At 42.0% G+C, this 22,782-nt stretch overlaps 1 protein-coding gene across 2 annotated transcripts in view; it reads left to right on the forward strand.

The window, feature by feature from the left end:
* Nucleotides 1-1,581: 1,581 nt before the first annotated feature.
* tup (LIM1_Isl and LIM2_Isl domain-containing protein tup) overlaps nt 1,582-22,782 on the forward strand; it is a 28,941-nt gene continuing 7,740 nt past the window's right edge. The window contains exon 1 of one of the 2 annotated variants that reach the window (XM_070209304.1): nt 1,582-1,697. Coding sequence is in view for 1 of the 2 variants with exons in the window: in XM_002051891.4 (XP_002051927.1) it covers nt 4,644-4,782 (139 nt within the window). In the remaining variant the exon portion in view is untranslated. Of the gene's footprint in view, nt 1,698-3,965; nt 4,783-22,782 lie in introns of those variants that run through there. The other variant, XM_002051891.4, reaches the window with a different exon arrangement.

Consider the following 22,782-nt stretch of genomic DNA (forward strand, 5'->3'; position numbering starts at 1 on the left):
AACAATAACGTGGCACAACAACAGCGTCGTCGTCGGCGCTGGCAAAAAGGATAATAGACTTCTTTATTGTGCATGCGACTCTATAAAAGTCAACTCTGGACTTTGTTGTGTGTGGCGGCAGCTCAGGACGAAGGATTGCGGACTCCGGACTACGGACTGCCGACTGCGGGTTACGTGCGTCGCACTGGCATACAAACCGTGGCACGGACACACACACACACACACATGCAGCACACCTCAACAACCTCACACAATAAATAAGCTGCTACGTCATGCAGCGAAAACAGTTGGCAACTCTGTCCCACCCACACTCACCCCTCTCTCTCTCTTTAGCTCTCTCTTTTTTTCTTTGTCTGTCCAGTCCTGTTTGGGCCTTTAAAGCTCTCTGCCACATTGAAAATTAGATTTCCATGCAGGCCTATAAAAGCCAGCTGACCATATGAGCCAAACGCCCCCTCCACACGACTTCCACCCCCCCCCCCCCCTCGGCATTTTTCGTAGCTGTGTGGGCCGCCAAGTGCGAAAATTAAATGAACCGCAAGTCGTAGCTCCAGCATCCCTCACCTGATGATGAGCTCAGGCTGCGTCTCTAGAACCTCTTTCACCACCCCTTTTCCCCACCTGGCGCTGGCTGTTGTGCCTTCATGTTTGCGTAGGTGTTTTGCGTGTTTCTATTTGCATAAAATTTTTACTATTTGCTTTGGCTTGGCAAACGTGACGGGGGCCAACGCGCCGGGTCGGCGGACGAGCTCGAGCTCTCCGTGGAGGCCACAGTTGCCAGCCCGCTCAGCCCGGCCGGAGATTGATACGAACTGCCAGTGAGACTCGCATTTGAAATTGAAATTGGAATTTGAAATTTGCATTTCGTTCGGCTTCGGGTTAGACAACAAAATAAAACGGGTTTCAGTTGGTTTGTTGGGTTCTGTTGCTTTCATAAGTAGTCGCATTTTATGCTAAATATACGCAAACATTTGCCAAACCCCCTCTTCCAGCCACACCCCCAAGGCGTAACAACTGGGCGCATCTTGTCTGAATTCCAATAAAAAACAATTTCGAAAAACCAAATACTTTTAGTTATTAAGACTTTAGGACTCTGGTTTGAGTTGGAAGAAACTACGAAATATTATCCCAATTTTTGGCAACTAAGTTTCTTCCATATTTGTCAGACATATTGCATCTGATTTTGGGCCCAAATCTTTATGAAAAGTTAAAGCAAAGAAATATTTTTATTTTGTTTTTAATATTCTCAGTTCAGTTCATGGCCTACCTAGGCTAGGCTTCTGTTTCTTAACCATATCTTAAGCTAACTTTAGTAGCTCTTAAGCACGACGTCACGGCATCTCCTCTTACATTTATTTCTTTGTTACAGCTCGCATCGAAACTGACATCCAACAGGGCTGCCAAAGTGGCTACTGATTGCACATTTTACCTGCTACACTTACTAACCTTTGGCTGTCCAATCAACAATGGGGATACCAGGGAGCAAACAAGGTTGGGATCAATCAAGGTGCAGGACAGCTCCGATTTACAACAGCATTTCTAATTAACAAGTTAAGAGAGCGTGAGATGGAAGCTGCCAGTCAGGAAACGAAACGAAACGAAACAAAATGCGAATCGTAATTGTGGGATCAATTGATGTTCCCAATAACCATATCCGTTTCAAGTGAAAATGAGCTGAGCGAAAATATGGCGGTCAGGTAAGTAAAATCCTTTTTTCGACTACATTTTGCAATGAGAGATAGATATAGATAGATAGATTTATAGTAAACATTTATAGTAGTAGTACAGAAAATAAATTCTGCAATCTATATATCTATGCTGAATAATGTTAAAAAGTCTCAACTTACACATGCCCAATTTGTGGAGAAATTGTAATCGAGAATGTGATTCGATTAATTTTAGCAAATCGATGCTCGTTCTCTTAAATAGAAATTGAATAGGAACAACAATGATAATGCCACATAACAACAAGTTGAAAACATTTCATTTACAGTCAAGGGGAGGGCTGGAGGTTTTTGGCGAGGCGGGTGTGTCTGGTGGGAAGGGGGGGGCGTGCGTTGGGCTACTGTGGAGCTAGCACTGCTTGAGTGACATGTCCTAAATTTGTAAGCGGGCTGCTGCTCGCCAGACTTTTACCGGCGTTTCAATTAACCCAATTAATGGACGGGACCTAATTAAATTTTGAAATCATGCTGCCAGCCGGGCACACAACAACACCAGCACACACATACACACACACACACACACAGCCAGACAAACAGACACACAGACAGACACATCAGTCAGCTGTTTTTGCTGCTGGCCAGCTGCGTGTGTGTGTGGAGGTGTGTGTGTATGTGTGTGTGCATGAAGGAGATGGCGCGAAAGCTTTTACAGTTGTGGCAGCGCTTACGTGCTGTGTGCGTCTGTGTGTGTGTGTGTGTGTGTGTGTATGCATCTGTGTATGTGAGTGTGCTAATGTCAGCGTCTGGCTAACTGCGACGGCTATGACTGAGCATAGTGGCCCAAGCGGAGCTGATGACCTTGATTACAACATGACGAACCCCAACAGGAGCCGCAGCAGCAGCCCCCTAACTGCCACACCCACCAGCTGCCGTCTCGCAGCTCGCAGCTAGTCAGCGCAGCGCAAACGGAAGCAGCGGCAAATAAAAACGGTAAAAATAATGGCAACTGGGAATCAGCCAGACTGCCAACTGGCAACTAAAACAAATCATCAGCCAGAGCTGGCGGAACTGGGTGCCAAGTCAACGAACTGGGTAACCGCAACAAAACATACACACACACACACACTAGAAGGGGGGCGCAGGCGTGGCACATGTCATTAAAATTGCAACAGAGCCTTGAACAGTAAACGGTAAACGAGACGCACACCCGCACACCAGCACACCAGCAGCACAAGCCCCAAAATCAAAAGATCAATAATTATTATGATGTTAGCTACGAGGCCAAAAGACGTTGCCACAGCCGCAACAGCAGCAGAAGCAGCAGCAGCAGCAGCAGCAGCGGCATTGGCTGTGGCAGCCGCAGCCAAGAGTCAAGACAAGGTGCGGCTGTGGCTGCCAAAAACTTCGACAAGCGCATTACACAGCCAACAATTGCAGCTAACATGATGGGAAAAGGGCTGATGGAGGGAAGGGGCAAGGGTTGGTCGTTCTGTAGGTGGAGCAGACTAGCGGCATTTGCTTACAAGTGCAACCATTTTGTAGTACAAACTTCGAAAACCAAAAGCGAAATTGGCAAAACAAAGGCAAAAGGCAGCAAAAAGGAAGAGCACAAGCGACAACAACAACAACGAGAGCACCAGCAACAAAAAAGAAAATGAAAAAGCGGAAAAAGCAAAGAAAACGTGTCGGGGTTGGCCTGACTGCCTCCATCATGTTGCCTGTGGATCGCAAAAGTTAGCGACGGCAACGGCAACGGCAATTGCAACACTCAGCTGTGTCGCCGTGCCAGTGTAGAGGGGGGGGGGGCGACTCATGCGCAGTGGCGCCAACCGATTGGCCCGCTTGGACGCCATTTAGAAAACGTGCGAAGCGAGATGGCATGCGTTGTGTGCGAGCAGCACGGCCAAACACCTGTTCCTGTGGCCCGTTTTCTTTTCTCTTTTTTGTTTTGCTGTTGCTGTTGTTTTTGTTTCCTTTTGTTTTTGTTGTTTTTCGAACTGCGAGACGCGCCCCAGACCCAAAACGAACAAAACCGGTTGCAGCTGCTGCAGCGCGCGCGCGTCCAACGCACGCACACACACTAGCTGTGCTGCTCTAACACAGAGTGCGAGCGGCTGGCGTGCGAGCAGTGCAGCTTACGGCTGGCCAACGAGGGGTTAGCTATGCGCTGGCGTTGACGCTGGCAGCGGCGCAGGGCACGAATGCGGCGAGACGAGGCGCGGCGAAGCGAGCGAGCGAGGCGAACGACTGAACGCGAGTATCTGTAAGTTTGCCTGTGAATCCGAAAGATACACACGGTCAGCCGGTTTAGTCGTTCAGCAGTCGCAGCGCCGTCAGCATCGTGAGGTACGCGTCGTTTCGTAAATAGAATTGTTGTTGTTGCTGTTGTGCGTTACGTTAAAACAACAACAACAACAACAACGACAGCAACACACACGCACAACCTAACAATTCGCATTCGTTGTCGTCATCACCGTCGCCGTAGCCGTAGCCATAGCCGTAGCTGTAGCCTTTCGCCGTTCTCGTCATTGTCGTCGTCGTTTTTGGTAACGTTTGCCCGCCGTCGCCTTTGGATACGAGAATACGAAACTCTGCGCTCCCTCGACCTATGGCGTTATTACATTTACCTGTTCGCGTGTGTTCCCAACTGTGACAACAACAGCAGCAGCAGTAGCAGCAGCAGCCACTGGCACAGTCACAATAGTTCTAGCTAAAGCCCAAAGAGTGCGTGCAAATTCAGATACATAGATACAAAAGTATCTTAACATAACTAAACTGTACAAAAGTGCCTTAAAGCAGCAACAAAAATCGAAATATCGTAAAACTTAACGCCGAAAAAAAACCCGCCCCCTCACCAACAAGAAATCAACACTTGATGCTCAATGCAGAATATCTTGGCAGAATTTTGAGTTACGCTTTTTTGATTTTTTGATATTTCTCAAGTGTTTTTGGGTGGTTGCCGGTCTATAAGCCAAATATATGGTAATGGCAGAGATTGGTGGCCATTTGGCTCACCAGCTACCATTGCACAATCACAATCACAATCAAACTGGATTACAGCCATCGCTGGTGATGAATCATCACCTGGATTTGGATTGTCACGGCCATGATGTGATAAGTAAGTAAATTAATTATATAGCTATATATACGGCAATACAAACTACAAATCGGTCCATGAATCATGTTCTTAAAGTCAACGCGAAGCCGTCGGTAATTTTGAGCCAGCTGCGCCTCAAAACCAGTTCTCAATTCACAGAAGCCGGCAAATATATTGCTAAATAACTGAGCAATTTATATTTTATTTGAGTATATAAGGCTTTAAGATACTTGTTACTTGGCGTACATATCGAAAGATTCCATTTCCTATTTGCCAAGAGTTTTAGTAAAACCAATTTGATTTCTTTAAATAAAAAGGGCTAGGAGCCTAGTTAGGAGATTCAAAAGGAGTTTCTTCTACACACATAAGACTTTAATTGAGAATGACGAGTTCAATTGTTGGATGACCAAAACATTTTATCCGATTGTTAATATAATAGCAGATGCTAAACATTCGAAAAGAACTGCAAACGATAATATATGTCGTGATAAAAGATACTTTAGAGAATATAACAATCCTGTTGTTAATTTACCCCAGGGTATGCATATTCGAGAGGTTCTTTAAACGAGAGAACATTCTGAATGATCTGAGAGTACATTCAACTTCAGCATTAATAGAATATTAGGATTAACAATAGGGAAAGTGCAGTCTTTCCTTTTTACAATGCTAAATATCTGATCAAACAGCAAATCTTTCAGTTACAATTAGAATAGGGATTATCAACAGGGAATACTTACTTCATATACACATTTATTTGCCATTTCTTAAACTAATCAGAGCTAAAAACTTCACAATCAAAATTAAAATTTCTGCTCATATTTTTTAAACTGTGAACCCCCCCACTTTAACTCGGGTAAACCAATTGCCATTTAACAATCTCATTACTGACCCAAACAAAAAAAAAAAAAAAAAAACACACTCAACTAGCCAAAACTAACCCAATTTCTCACACATTATGGCCAACTATCGGGCTCATGGAACCAGAACCCGAACTTCAAGGCATTAGCATCGTATCATATGCGACTAATAAAGCTATTTAAACGAGTTAATGACTTATTTATGGCCACTGTCGCACTCACATACAAATTAGACAAAAACAACAAAAATTTGCAAATTAAATTGCCATTAACCTTTACCAAAATAATAAATAAAACAAACCGAATTAAGTCAAAAACTTGCCAAGTAAAAGCAAATCGTTCAACTGTAAAAAATTTTATATTTCTGATGTGTCATAAAAACCCAAAAATAAAAAAAGATTTTAAAGAGCTAAACAAATATGGAAAATGTTAGTACTTAGTGGGCAAAATAGAAGACTAAACATAGTTTTGGTTTTTGCTTAGGAAAATGTTGCATATTCAGTTCACGGCTGTCAACTATTTTATGTGCACAATATTTCTCAGAGTTTATTTACCAAGTTCATGAAACATAGATCAAATGAGCAGAGTTCAAGTTCAGTTAAGCGATAAGCCAGTTTTAAAAGTTATAGTAGGGTATTGCTTAAGTACTCGTTATCAAAATTTGAAATTTAAGAGATATTTGTAATTGTATTAATTATTTAAAAGAATTTCATACTAAGTTAGTGTCAAAGCTATTAGGCTTTTACTAATTCAGTTTAGGAAGCGACCTGCATTTGAAACTGTCAGTGGGACAATCGCGTGTGCCTACCTTTAAGATTCTTAAGATGGATCTGTGCTACGCACATTTTCGTATTTATTTTTACAATATAGCTAATATGTCGAACAACTCGAATAACTGCATTCAAGACATATAGATAGCTCGAGGAATTGAACCCCTTCTTCAAATATTAATATAATAACTGTTGACTTGCATTAAAATGCATATTAATGTAAATGTATTTAATATATCTTCAATATGAATCAAAATTTAATACACAAATTAATTTGCTTTAAATACAAAGCATTCAAAATTATTAAAACAGCAAATTGAGATTAAAATTATTGCGATTAATTGCAGCTGATAAGAAGAAATGCATATGCAAGTTTATGAGTTTAAACGTGAAATATAGAGTATATATAAATGCATATACTTAAATATATTGTAGGATATGTCGTAGTATTCATTCATTTGATTGTTTATGTATAAAAGAGAGGTTACTAAATTAAATTTTGTGGCCTTCCATAATGGAGTCCAGTCAAGTGGTCAGCTCAAAGCTGTTTGTTCGATCTCTACAAACGAATAAAGTCAATAATAACATACCGAATTCAGTTGCTATGACCCTTTTTTGAATGCTTTTGACCTCGGCTATCGACAGAGAGGCATCCGCTTAATTGCAAACAAAACGTTTCGCAAGACTTGCAAAATTGCCTCAAGTATTTGAAAACATTTCACAAAATATCAAACCGAAAACAACAGAAGTCCTAGCCTTTGAGTATTGTGTTGTGCTGTGTTTTTTTTTTTTTTTGCGGTGGCATTAACTTTTAAATTATGGCTGTATTTTATTTTAAGTAGAATATAATTTTTGTGCCGCCAGCGGCCAATTAACGGTTGAATGACATTTTAATGCTTGGCGGCAATTAAAGTGCGATTGCAACAAATTTATCGCATGCGATAAACGCATGAAAATTTGTCAGCTGACAAATTTTTGCTAGCCCTGCGGAAAACCATATAAAAATTATTCTCGACCATATTCGCATATCGCTTGCATTTCTAAATTATATTCATGAATTTTTAAACGCATGCCCAGCATCAACCAAAAGTGTCATTAAAAAAATGCGTGTGTGTGTGTGTGTGTGTGCGTGTGACAAAATATATTTTATTTAAATTTAAATTTGACGCTAAATTGTGACAAATGTTAGCTGCCAATTTTGTAACCAGACAAAAGACCGCAAAACACTGAACCAAAAAAACCAAAAACCAACAAAAAAAAAACCGAAACAGTTGCAAGCACTGTGTGTGTGAGTGTGTGCATGTGTGTGTGCCAAATAAAAAACGAGCGAAAGACGGCCAAATCATAATCATAAACACGTTGGCCCCGTCGCGCGCACTGCATTATAAATGAGCCAAAAACACGACTAGAAACTGGCTGCAGATACATTTGTATCTGATAGATACATTAGCCCGTGGCCTGCCCAAATGCAGCCACATTGTAATTTCCATTCTTAATTTGTTTGCACACATTAAATATGAAAAGCAAGCAACTATTTTAATTTGAAAACTTTTTTTTTGAGAGTCGCTCGCCCGTCCCAAAACTAAACAAAAAGCGCCACAAACTTATTTCTCTAGCAAGTTTTTGAGATTTTAGTTGATATATTTGAAATGAAAACAATTTCAGTTGCTGTATTTAATTTTGTGTGTGTTTCCTTCTTATTTTTCACTCGTCTGTTTGTCTCTGTTCGAGTCGCTTTTGTTGGTTTGTTGATTCTGTGCGCCTGTAAACATTTTAATGAGTTTTTCATGTCGCTGGCCCATTGGCTGGCCCCTGCCTGCCCCTGGCTCTCACACACACAGACACACGCATGTCGCTGCTAACTTCTCAAGTAGTCGTTAAATTAATTAAATATAGTAGAAGGAAATATACAAAAAAAAAAACGACTCGCTCGCGCTGAAGTTTTGTTTACACAAAGCGCGACACATTTTTTGTTGCTCAACATTTTTTGTTGCATACTTCGTGGCGCGGCCAAAACCCACATGAGCTGCCATTTCTAGTTTCTGTGGGTTCAATAAAATTTGACGATTTTTAATGCCACACTCATAAAAAATTGACAATTATTTGCGGTCATAAAAATCAAAGCGATTTTCATTTGGCTCCAAACAACAGCAAGGCAGACACTATATGATGTGCGTGTGTATGTGTGTGTGTGTTGCAAATTTGTTTCGCCTAATTTAATCAATATTAATTAGTTTTAAATGATTCGCAGCATTAATCGATTGCTTCAAATTTGTGAATTGTTCAAGCTGTGACAACAAACAACAAGTTTTCGAAGTTAATTGTGAAAAATTGACTAACCAAAAGCGCGGCATACCCGCAACAAGCTTCAAATTTTTACAAATAATTTGTTAAATGACAAAAAATAAATCAAACTGTAATCTCGGTAAGAGTGCCCGACTAGCAGATGCCCTAAAGCCAACGCTAAGCTTACTTTAAAAGCTTTCGAAGATCGATATTTATCGGTTATTAAATCAGATGGAGATATCGTAGATAATAGGTTTCGATTTATATATTTTATAACTCAAGTCTGTAACTCTTGTAATATACGAGATAAACGAACTCCACAAATCCTTCCTCAGATCAAGAGTATATATATGCAAAGAAACCTCCTTTAGCCTCTTACATACCTTTGCCCAAAGCCATTCTACCCGTCTTGCCCATTACGTTGCTTTCATTGGGTATGAAAAGAAATGCGGCTTTTAAATGTTTCAGCCATAAAAGGCAAAGTGGCTTTGCATTCAGGCTGGGAGAATGGCACAGAGCTTAGCTATACGGATGTCACAGATATAGACAGATAGTTTAACTGCCTATATAGGCTGCTGCCCGGGGGCATTCATAAGCTGTGCTCAGTGTGCGACAGTCATAAAGCTCGTGAAAGGCGATCGGATTTATTTTGTTTTATTTTCGTGGCCATAAATGTTCTCAACACATCATTAATCGTGCTCAAATTGGGTAACGTCTATGAAATTGAAAGTCTGTGCGAGCAGCTAATTAAAAATTAAATACATACGAAAAACTAGTTTATCATTGATTTTCGAAAGTGCAGAAATTTAAATTTATTAAAGTTTTCGTGAGACTAGCTGAAATTAAAAAACTGTGCGACTTGAAACCATATTTGTTATATGTAACTAACAATAAAACCTGTGAAACTTTAGATAGTTCTTAAAACATAAAGCTTTAAATGAGCTTCGATTAATTTACTGGAAAATACATTAAAGCTACATTAAAGCTTTCAAGCGCTTTTAAAGCTTCGCACAAATATTATTTATAATGAACTTTCAGAATTTTGTTCTCGCACAATTTTGTATCTCAAACCTTTTCATTCTGATTTCCAGCTGTAATTTGCTTCCTCTATGCATCCATTTATTTTGATTATAACTTTTTTATCAGCCAATTGGTAAGCTCATTATCATTTTTTGTGGCTAATCAGCAAAGCAAATGCGCAAAATGTTTGCTGCTGTTTTTTATTTATTTCTTGAGCGGAAATTCCAGGCATAATTTTCTAATTTCACAAGTCAAACAGACGCGCCAAGAGCTGTTAATTAAAGACAGGCTAAGAACCAAACAAAAAAAAAACGAGATCTCACAATAAAAAACAAAAATAAACCAAACTAACAAAAATCTCTGGCAAATTTACCTGAATTAAATTCTACGCTGCGTATCTCCAACCGTCTCTGTTCTCTGTCCTAGTCCCAGTCTCTGTGTGACACACACACACACACACACACACACAAATAATTGTGACAACAGACGCAGGCGCACAGCTGTCTTTTTCGGGTTGTGATATTCTGTTTGGGAATCTGTGTATCCCCGTATCCCAATTCCAAATGCAGCCCGCACAGGTTTCAGGCCAACATATTGATCTAGTGCCGGGCCCAAGTGCAAAATCAGATAAGCTTCGCTCAGGGTTCTGTTTTGGAATTTATGATTTGCGCCTAAATAACTTTATCACCCCGGGCAGACAGGCAGACAGCGGCGGAGTGGGAGCGGGAGCAGGAGAGGCAGCGGCGATGGGAGACTATGGCAGACAGGAATACCGAAAAGACTTGACCGGAAACCCGAAAAAGCAAACCCATAAAATATAGACGAATTGGTTTCTTATTTTTTTTTTTTAGCGAGTGGCGCATAAATTTTGTCATGTGGGTGTGCCGGGCGACCATTTGAATGCGCTCTAAGCAAAAGGGTTAAGACACATATATTTATGTACTGCTAAGTCGGGATAGATACGAATATTATTGATTTTGCAGGGCCATTTTAGTGGTTGATGCTCAAAACAATAACTTAAACGGGCCAAGTAAAATATGTCGAATATGGCAACAAAAATGTTACGAAAAATATTTGATATACACTGCTAACTAGCCCGTGTAGGAAATTAACAGGAATCTTAAGGCGCGAGGCACTCTGAATCCCCATTAACATGACTGGCTTGAAAGCTATTTAACAGAGTGCAAGAACGTTTATGTTAAAATTAACAGGGCCCATTAAAGTTATTCTGTTCTGATAGATGATATTGTAGAATAGAAAAGAAAAGAAATTGTTTTAAGAAAGTAAATAAGTATTATTATTGCATGACTCAAAAATATTATTATTAATATTATTTCAATTATTGTAATTCAGAAATTATTTTCCTTTCCGTTAGCATTTAGCTCTGAGAACGAAATAGAAATGATCTCTTCAAATGATTAAATTTAAATATTACAACATGTTCGCAAACTTACTTTGAAGCCAAAACTTTACTATATACGAATGACAAGTGAAATATGTAAAAGTGTGAAAATTGGGAGCTGATAGATATATTATATTAGATATATATTAATAATTATTAATATTCGCTTTACATTACCTTGCTATCGTCTTCTTCACCCTCTCTCTCTCTCCCACTCATTTATTCATTCATGACATCATAGTAGCTGCAGCTTAAAGCTGATTATGCTTCTGAATCCGTCAGATACTTGGCTAGTCGCGTCTGCATTCGATTAAAGACCAAATGGTTTTCTGGCCTAATTACAGCGGGCCCTGAGCTCTCGACTCGCTGACCTGGCCTGGGCACAGCGGGCACATTAAAGCAGCGGCCGCCTATTAAAGTGCAATTAAAAACCAAAAAATTACTGCTCTTAAAGTTCAGTCAAGGTGTCAGCGCTTGTCAGGCGGCAGCGGCTACTGTTTGGGGCAAGCAACGGCTGGGCAAAATGAATATTAAATTTCCCAAAAATAAAAAAAAAAAACAGTAGAAATTTAAAGCTGGACAGAGCGAGCGAGAGAGATGGCGAGAGGTTGTGCATTTTGAGCGTCTTTGCACATAAATCAACTGATAAATAATGCCAAAATTGGTTTGCCAGGGCTGTGTGGCATGCCACGCCCGTTTATCGCGTGTGTGTGTACCACGGCCGAGCCAGCAAATGTTAAGCATGCCCAGCTAAGCAACCACCAGTTAAAGTTCCGCTCGTGCCGCTCTCCAGGCGCTCATTAAACGGCGCCTTTTGGCGTCGCGATTCCCGCTGGGATTCTGGGGGGAAGGGGAGCTGTTCAGGGTTAGTTTTTGGCTTGGGAACACCCGCTGCGCCATATGACACCTCTACAGCTAGGTGTGTGTCCGTGTGTGTGTGTGTGTGCGCTCAGGTGCATTCGTCTGGCTGTCAGTTGGCCAGCTTGGGAGCTCTGGGTCGCTGCGTCGTTGCGCGTGTTGCATGCAATGCGGCACGTTGCTCGCTTTAATGGCGTCGCTTTTAAAGCTCTTTTGGGGGCGCCGCTGTTTCACTCTAGTTGTGTGTGGCTATCTCTTTTGAGCATTGCTTTTTACGAGTGTCATTTTTATTATTCCCCCCATTTTAATGACTAATTAAGCAAGGGGGACAATAAAAAGCGAGCAGCGAGCAACAACAACAACTACTTTCAACAGGATGCGGCAGTGCAACAAACTGAGATTTGGTTACATCAAATAACTAGACGCCGCCAATCTCAACTCCAGACTCAATTCTTGGCGTCAGTGGGTACTCCAAAAGAATTGTAAGCGACACTTGAGGCAGCAACAATTGCTGCAACAGCAGCATCAGCAGCAGCAGCAGCAGCAGCAGCAGCAACGGCGCCTGGTTATATAATGCCTAAGTCGTATATAGTATATCGCATTACAAGAACTACTTTTCCGCATCAGTTATTTATCAAGTGCTTGCCAGGAGAGGGAGAAGGAGAGGGAGAGGGAAAAGGAGTGGGAGTGGGAGAGAGGCATTTTAGCATGTCGCCTGTTTGTATTGAGAGCTCTTAATCTCAAGTATCGTCTGGTAAGTCAGACGCAGCTATCAACAGGTTGAACGCCCCTCTCGCCATCTCTCTCTCTCCCACTCTCTGTCAGAGACACTCGAACCCGACCGCTCGCTGTGACTGGGACGTCGCGCCACGCCGCGGGGCAACTCATTCAAAATTAGATGACGACTCGGCGGTGGTTGAGGTTGAGACGTTTGCGGGGTACGGTTACGTCGGCTACGTCTAAATCTACCGGGCACGGTCACGGGGCAGACACTGGCAGACGGTAGCCTAGTCTAGCTAATTACCGTTACCTGCCAATATTTTGACTTGCAGCCAGGATGTATATACATATATACGTATATGCCCACTCTTACTACCTGCAACAAAATGTGGCACATTATGTCAGCGCTGCCATGTTGCCAGACACCAGGCAACGTGGCAACTGGCCAAACAAGTTGCACATCTCGGTGGCAATTACTTTTATTTCGCTCTGGATTTATTTCGATTTACGTAACATGAAAGCAGAACCAGAATTCTTTTAAATACAAATTGCAAACAACATCATAAATATTATAGATAAATCAAAAGCAAACTCTCAACTGGTTTGTAGATTTGTTTTTATATGTATTATATGTGCATATAATATTATATTTATTTTATTATAATTCATAGCAGAGTTTTGATTTGATAGAGAATAACCAAATGTTGCTTGAAACGTAAAGAGCCTGAATAAAAAAAAAAAAAATCAAAATGGAGAGAGGGTTTAATAAAACGGTTTTCGAATTCTGTCTCTCCATCAATATATATAACAAATATATAAAGTATTGTTTAAAAAATCTATATTCTTCTTAAAATATTCAAAAGTATTCCAGACATATTAAAGATAAACGTTAATCATAATACGACTCAAATCTTATTGATCGATGAAATTTTGATATCTTGGCTGATCATTATGAATAAAAGATTAATCGTTAAAAATGTTCTTTAAATTTATTCGAATAACATTTAAATGCAATTTTCAATTGGCAAACAAATCTTAAATCAAGCCAAAACTTGACAAATTGCATACAATTAACTCGGACTATGCTGATTTATGTTGCTGGTGGATGGCTGTTTGTTTGTATCGAGCCCTCGCGTACATTTTCTAGTTAGGTAGCCTAACCATCTGTGGTAATGCCTACTGGTAACAAAATGTGGCTCATTATGTCAAATTGAAATGTTGCCAACGAGGTGAGAAACTCGCTAAACAAGTTGCAGACACATATTGCGGATCTGGGCTCTTGGGGGGAATCATCTTTATTTAGTGAGCAGCCACAAAAAAAAAAAACAGAGAATACCCCGACAGCGTTTTGTCGCCTAAGTGGGCAGCAATAAGTCTTCGCGGCGAACCAGAAGACGACAACGGGAACAACGACAACGTTGTGGACGATTACGACCACACAGCGCCAATGAATCATAGCGACTCGGCATCAGGTGTGCGTGTGTGTGTGCGCATGTGTGTCTAGTATGTGTGAGTGGTGCTTGGACTAAGCTGGACCTGAACTGCAAGCCCATAAAGCAGGCCTACTTAAAACGCCATAAAGCCAGCAATTTATATACCTTCATTGGCCAAGACTTGACTCAGATAGCAGGCTGCAGGCTGCAGAGCGAGAGAGAAATAGAGAGAGAGAGAGAGAGAGAGAGGGGGGGAGAGAAAGAGAGTAGACAGAGCCGTAGCCGGAGTTGGACTCCCAGCTCCATATGCAGCTCGGACACATCGAGTGGCAATCAACGCCGCCTGTTCGAACATGCCGCTGCGGTGCAATGCTCCTTTGAAATTCAAATTTTATGAAGCTCATTAAATATAAATTTGTCGTTCGTTTGCGCTGCAGATGCAGAGAGAAGTGTAGAGAATCCAACACAACAACAACAGCAGCAACAACAACCAGCCACAAGGCATGTCAACAACAACAACGAGCGTCGACAACGATCTGTGGATCGCTCCGCTTGTATACGACACCCAAATAAAATAATATAAATTAATTAACAAAACGAAGCCGAAATGAAGTTAAAATTTGCATGAACAACGCGCAGCCTTTGGCGGCCTTCCTTTTAGCCCAGAGACGGGCTTGAAATGAAAAGCTGAAAACCTGGCCAAAATGAATTTCGAAGCGGTCCAGTCTTGCGTGCGCGTAATCGAACAGCCCGAACTTCATACACATATATCTCTCTCTATATGCATATATATATATAGATATATGTATGTATTTAGTTCTCTGAGCATCATATAAAAGGACCTCAACGAGCTGTGCATTGAGTGCACGGCGTTAAATGGTCAACTCGATCTTGGGCAACCATAAAGCAGCGGCGGCCTCTTTTAATGAGGTCTTAAGTTTTTATAACGGTGCACACACAATCATACACACACACACACGCACACGCACACCAAGTGCAATGTGCACAGGAATGTGGCCCTCGGGCACACCCAGTCCAATCAGCTTAACTAGAGATGAACGCTTGCAAAAGCTGTTAAGGGTTTCAATTCTCTCAACATTCTCTCTAAACATTTTATTTCTATTTCCATGGGACTCATTTAAGATATCTTCAAAAGCATAAAAGTTATTGGACTGATATATCCAAGATGGACTTGAACCTTGGACCATAATAACTTTTAACATTTTAAAGATATCTTAAACAAATCTCTTTTGGGCTTCGTTTTGACAAGGAACGTAATATCTATATGCTATTTTTATTTTTATTTAATTATTATTATTAAATTTCTGGTGGGATATGCCTAAATTAGGAAATCCTAAAAAAATCATCATTAAACAAAACTCTATTTGGGGGCCCCAATCAAGGTTCAATTTGTTGCATAGTGTAATTAAATATTGTTTATAAAAAGTATTACTCCCTCGAACTTTTCGGCTGGCTAAAGAGAAACTCTCCAACAAAAAGCAAAGACCACTAAAAACTCTTGTCAGAGATATCTAAGTTCTAAATTGCATTCAAATTAATTAAACTTGTGCGACCCAAATTAATTTAAGCTTTAATCAATTTTCAATCAAATTTAAAGACACAAAAAATAATTGCAAGTAATTTAACGCTGACTTTCTACACTTTTGAAATGCTTGAATGTCGCATTAGTTAGTTATTCCCTTGAGATTGTTTTTTACTTTTCTCCATTACGCCATGGGCTCCTCTCTAGCGGCCGCAACTGTTGTAGAATTCACACCATCCAACTGATATTTTGCCGACTGCAGAAAGTATGTTGCTAACGCATGTTGCATGCTGCGCGTGCGGCGGGGCACGGGGCGGAACAGTGCAACATGGCAACACCACGAGACTACAACAGCAACAACAACAACAACAATAACATTCGCACTGCTCAAGTGCAAAAGGTGCGCGCATGCGCAACAACAACAACAACAACAGCAACAGCAACAACTTGAACATCCCCGAGGCCCGAAATGCAAACAAGGCAGCGTCGTTGTTTCTGGCAGCACTGAGAGGGGGTCTAGTGGCTTGGGCGGCGGGGGAGGGGTAGGTGGGTCCGCTTTGCTTGCCTGTTCATGTTTGCGCAATATTTGCGACAAATAAAGCATAAAAACTGTTAAAGTTCACACGCGTCAGGTCAAATATTTACACAAGCCGCCTGCCATGGAGAGCAAAAACAACAACAAACCCAACAGCAACAGCAACAACAACAACAACAACAACCACAACATCAATAGCAACAGCAACAACAAAAATTACAATTGAATGCAACAATGTGGTCAATTCTTATGCCAAAAGCCACGCACACAAATCTTGGCCCGAAAGTGTTGGCTAATTAGACGCAAGCAGCCAAAATGCCAAACGCATTTATGATAAAAAAAAAAAAAAAATTGAAAACTAGAAAAATGGCTAACTGTGGCAAGCCGAAAATAAAATACCCTCTCAGGCCTCTAGCAAGAAAATATTTTATGCGAAAGCTTTATGCGCCAAGCATTTGCAGTTAAGAGAATGGAGAGGCGGCAATTGCAGAGTTTGTTTAGATATCTTGAAAAAAAAGATAGAAAAAGAATCATTTATTATAAAGAAACTCATTCCATCTTTGAATTGTCATATTGAGCTATATTATGTCGGATATTGTTAAGAATTGAGCATGGCAGAAATTGTAGGTGCCAAGTTTGATCAGAATATCCTGCGAAAAATTAAAGATATTTATACATGACCGATCATTCCTATGACAGCTACATAAAATAGCCTGATCCGACCCATTCTGAGCTGTGCAATGTTTTATGAAAGACTAGTTTGCATTGAAATCTTTTTTATACCAAAATTCTTTATAAGTCACAATTTCCTCGAGTGTAGCCACATCAACTCTTCTGATATACATAGTTCAAGGGTTACATATTTGCTGACATAACTAAAAGAGCCTCAGCAAGGGTATGCAAAATATAAATGAAAAACTAGCCAAAAATGTAGCTTGCGAGGGGCTGTGTGTGGAGCAGGGGCAGGGGCAGCAGCTGCCTGTCAGCATTTGCAACATGTTGCGTTGGCCTTAAAAGGTTAAACTGCATTTTGATTTCCAATTTCGTTTATCGAATTTGTATTTGAATTTCAATTTGTTGTTTAGCTTTAATTGATTTCCATTTTTTTTTTTCTCTCTCGCTGAGAGGCAGCACGACGCGAGGCGGGGCGGGGTGAGGCAGGCAGGCGGGCAACTTGAAGTTGACTTCAGATTCGAGTTGACGTTAATTTGACACATTTTCAGTCATTTCTGACGCTGAGCCGTCAGAGTTATTTAAAAGTGTTTGGAGGCGGAAGGGGAGAGGGCAAGAAAGAATTGGAACTGACTTTGCGGCTTTCACTCTGTGAACCTTCGTCTGGGGTTTTCGGTTCTTCGGTTCTTCGGTTAGCGGGCGAACGGCGCCTTTTTGGCCATTGGCGACACTTGTGTTAAAACACCATAAATAAATGTCGCGCGCTTATCTGAGATACACACACACGCACACAGAGAGAGAGAGACACACACCCTGAGCGATCCTGCGTCGGCGTTTGGCCAAGACAAATGCGTTGTCAACGCAACCTGCCTAATAACCCATCATGATCATCACTTAGCCCGCTTGTACCACAGCTCCGAGCTGTCTCCCTCTCTCTGTCTGTTGCTGCTGCCAGCCAGCCGGTTGTACAAGAAGCTCAGAGGAGCTCAGACTCTGGACACTATCGCGTCTTGTCATCTGTCTGCGCGCCAAGCAACACGCAACGCGCAGCATCCAGAATCGAGAATCCAGAATCCCAGCCAGAGCTCGGGCTCAGTGTTGGCTGCGGCATTTTGTTGCACACACATACACACAACGAAAAAAAAAGGTCATTTCCGTTGCAGCACTCAAATATCTCTCAGTGCATGTGTGTGTGTGTGTGTGTGTCTGTGCGTCTTTTGGCTGGCATAAATTGTGTGTTGCAGGCCCATGTCCATTTTGAGTCCAGGCACTCTTTGATGTCGCGGCATTGGCAGCTTCTGCCGCCGCTTGCTGCATGTCTCGTATTCAAATTTGGCTTCAATAAAACGACAGCCAACAACTACAACAACTACAACAACAACAACAACAGCTACAACAACGAGCGGCCAATACGAAAATCAAACACTTCAAAGTGACTGCAGCCGGCGGCTTCTTTGGATTTTTGTTGGGAATTTTTGTTCTCTCTTGATTTTTTTTCTCCATTGATTCGAAATCGAAGCCAACTGTTTGCATTGATCAGTTCTGTTATATTTATATTGACTGCGCTTCGGCTTACACACTCGATGCGAGATGTGCGCGTGACACGAGCACATTTGCTGTCCACTTCAATGCACAATGAGATCAATCAAAGTGAGACTCAAAACAGACGGCTACAATACAAATTAATTTGAAAAGAAAAGTACATACAGAAATGGTTGCAAAACTTCGAGAGCGGAAAAAAACAAAAGCCTTCAAATAGCTTAGAGAGCCAGCATGTGACCATGTAGGAGATATACGATATAACATTAAACATTTGCAAGTTCAAGAAATAGGTAGAACACTTTTCTTAATTAAGGAATTCATTTAAGTTAAATGTTACCCTTTGTATAGGGAGGTGGGAATGTTGAATGGGTGGGAATGTTCAGATCAGCAATCAAATATATAAGTTGATTCCGGTAAATCTATAACATTTTTTCCAACTAGAAATCGAACTCGAACAACTAGACATGACCACTCGTTTGAGCTCTAAAAAAAATTCTAGGTTATAGTTAATTCTTGTTCTAATAAGAATTGAAATTGAAATGAAAGCCCGACCCATGTTTTAGCGTAAAACCGCCTCCCTATGCGATTCGCACTCTCACATGGCCATCACTAACCGTGCCTGGCGCTCACGCTACCATCTCTAGCTTACATTTAACCCGTTCTCTTGTGTCGCATCTTTTGTCGATTTGTGCCCCAATCGAAATGCTCTTTGGTGTTTTGTGTAATTAATTAGGCAAATTTATATACACAAACACACATATATCAATATGCACACATACAGCAATCGATATCTGTGGATATGTTTATGGGAGGCGGTACATTGTTTTTGATGTGGCTTATAGCTAAATCGAAGATTACGTTGTCATTGTCAAAGCAACTGCACTTAATTAAGCCAACTTGAGACGCACAGTCAAAATGCAGAAAAGCCCGAAATTGCAGCACACACAAACGCAAACACGGAGGTAGAGAGCGGGCACATAATTGATAGGATCCCAGCAAGCAGAGCCAGACAAACAAATCAAAAACCACAAAGCTTCCTTCCACACAAAAACCAGTGACCAGCCAGGACAGACCAGACAGCCAGTGGGACAGGCACAGACACAGCTGGACAATGGCCGAGGCGTAGCCGGAGGCGTAGGAGGGGGAAGAACAGCCCCTGCCCACGCTCAGCGCTCAAAACAATGGCCAGCGAATGTTGCCTAATCAGTGGCAAGAGCCCAATGGCCAGGCAGGGCAGGGTATGGAGACTGAAGTGAAGGCTGCCAGAATGAGCGCTCGTTACGTATCTACAAAATTGATGAGTCTGTCAAAATGTGAATGCGAGGAATCGAAAATCGGCGAACGATACAGAAACAGTACAGGACGCGGCACGTGTTCCCAGCGCTGTCATCATTAATTTTTTAAGCGTTTCGCTGGGGCAGGCAAAAAGAACGAACTAAAAAACTGACAGAGAGCGAGAGAGAAAGAGAGTGAGAGAGATAGGGGGGAACAGCTTGGCGTTATTCCTGGAAAAATGACAAATTTTCGTAGAAGTCACGCGGCCAGCTTGTGCCTGTGGCTAGTGGGAGTCGCAGTCGCCGCAGTCGCCGCAGTCGTCGCATCTGGTAACTGGTAACTGGTGTCGCGTCTCTGGGCACTTTTATGATCATGTGAAATTCCTAGTTTGGCGGCGGCACTTGCTTTTCAACTGTCAGTGGCTGCGCTTTGTGTTTCCATTCAACCAAATGCGCCATAAATCAAAAAATCAAAAAACCAAAAACAACAACAACAACAGCAACAGCAAAAGGGAAAAAAGGTAGCTCAAACCTGCAGCGACTTAAACAGTAGTTGCTTTTGAAATCGCGCGCATATCCGCAAGAGCTTCCATAATTTCGTCGACGTGCCCCATGGACTGCTGGGGGACCACTCGGCACTCTCGGGCACGTATTCGTGTATATCTTATCGATGCTTTGCATTTTGCATGTTGCTGTTGTCGACAACAACAACAACAACATTGATGCAGCAGCAGCAGCAGCAGTTGTTGCAGCCACAGTCCAGGCATGTGGCACGGCACAGTCTGTGGCAGCCATTGCAACAGAGAGAAAAGAAAAAAAAAACTGGTTGCACAGCCAGCAAATACATTTTTCCCAGTTCGATTTGGGTCTTCTGAAAGATTGCCGACTCCGATAAGCCCAGCTGCTGGTTAAAGCTGCGCATCTCATGCGTTCTGGGCGTTCATTATTCGGCTTTGATATGTTTATTGCCTCAATCGCACAGTCCAGACAGTCGCTCACATCAGTCATAGAGTGCGCGGCCCCTGCACTCAACTATCCATCAAACTGGCCACTTCTCAGTCCAGCTCCAGCTCCAGGCTTAGCTTGCGCTGCGGCTGTACACGAGCGAAACTCGTGTAATTAGATAAAAACGCTTAAACGCGCAAGATACTCAGTCAGATACGAGTGCTCTACGCGTTGCTGTGCAGCACACAAATCTTGAGATTCTTTTTATACCCTAAACCCATTAAAAATGGGTATAAGGGTATATTGTATTTGTGCAAAATCCAAATGTATGTAACAGTCAGAAGGAAGCATCTCCGACCCCATAAAGTATATATATTCTTGATCAGCATCAATAGCCGAGTCGATCTAGCCATGTCCGTCCGTTCGTTCGTCCGTCCGTATGTATGAAGGCAACGATCTCAGAACATATTAAAACTATATACTTGAAATTTTAGATGTAGGTGCTCCTAATGCCTGCGCAGATCGAGTTTGTTTCCGATAATCGATAAATTACTCCGTTTCCAAGCAATCGATAAAAATCGATATCGATATCCTGTTTTTTGGGCAATTTTGGTAAATAATAAAAGCTAGAGTTACCAAACTTGACATATAGCTTCTAAAATATAATATACAAGTAGAATAATCTATTTAAAAAACCCCTTTGGCTAGAGTATAAATATTAAATAGTGCTAGAAAAGGTTCAAGAGCAGACAGCAGCCAAAAGGTGCGGCCATTAAAATTTAAGCACTACAAAATACAATTTGAAGTTGAAGCCAAGATCATAACAAGAACAACAACAAATCAATGTGTTGCCTTTTTTTGTTGCTCTCGCCTGTTGTCAGTTGTTAAATTGAAGAATTTATAGCAAAAAAACAAAAAAAAAAAACAAAAGCAAAACAACAAAATGGAATAACATGCAAAAATGACACGCAGCTTGCAAATGCTGCAAAATGTTGCAAATGCTGCGAAACGTTGCTCGTTAAAAGTGAAAAAGCCGCAGCAGCCGCATGTGCTGCCACACCTCGCCCGACCCACCGCAAGTGCCGCCTGCCGCCTGCCGCAGTCGAAAAATTCATAGACGACAAACACGAGACGAAAATTGCATTTGCCGGTGCCCACGCAGCCCGCAACTCCCCCCCTCCCCCTTCTCCGCCTCTCCGCGTAAAAACCCCAAAGTGTGCCGCAAATAGCGCCGAAAAACGAAAAATCGAGCAGACCACGGCGCGCCAAATGCCAAAGCCAGCCAGAACAGCCCCAGCCGCCCCAGCGCGCGCTTCAGCAACCCCCAAAACAACACACACACACACACATTTTTCATGGGGTGGTTTTGGGCAGCACAACATGCAAAAGATACGCCGCAAAAGCGGAAAGAACCCCAAGCCCAACTACCCCGCCAGTTTAGCCCCCCTCTAAAAAAAAAAAAATAGATACAAGCGCAGGAGTTGCGCTTAAATTCCCATTATGAGTCGTAATGGCTGCGGTGTGTGTGCATGTGTGTGTGCGTGTGTGTGTGTGTGTGTGTGTGTGTGTGCAAGGGGGTCCCAAAGAAAAATGAAAACGCACTGCGCAGGATCATTAAGGCAGACAAACACCTACACACACGCACACACAGAAACAAACAATGAATGCGAAATGTCAGTCAGCAAAAGATACGCAGCCTGGAAATTTATACAAAAGAAGCTGTCCAAAAGCGACAACAACAACAGCGAGGAGTCGGAAGAAGAAAAATGGTGGCCACGCACACAATAACAACAGCTACAACAACGACAACAACAACAACAACAACAACAACAACAACAACAACAATGACCGACTATATAGGGTAGCTTTACAGGCAGCTTGAGCGGGACAGCAAACGCGCGTGTGCGAAAGAGATGCGGGCAGAAAAAAGCGCACATGCCACGCAAAAAGGCAAAGGCTGAGGCCGGGTAGCTTGATGCTTTGGGCTTGAAGGCTGCTGCTGAAGGCCGGCTGAGTGGCGGCGTGGGCGGGGCGAGTTGGAGGGGGGAGTGAGCGCGGATAGCTGGGTGGCGAGGCACATGGAAGTAAATGCTGGCGTCTGAAATGCTTCAAGCATGAAAGCAACAAACACAAGCAAACGAGAAAACCAGGCGAAAAAAAGCGC

The sequence above is a fragment of the Drosophila virilis genome, chromosome 4 (assembly GCF_030788295.1).
Source record: "Drosophila virilis strain 15010-1051.87 chromosome 4, Dvir_AGI_RSII-ME, whole genome shotgun sequence".
Taxonomy (NCBI): Eukaryota; Metazoa; Arthropoda; class Insecta; order Diptera; family Drosophilidae; genus Drosophila; species Drosophila virilis.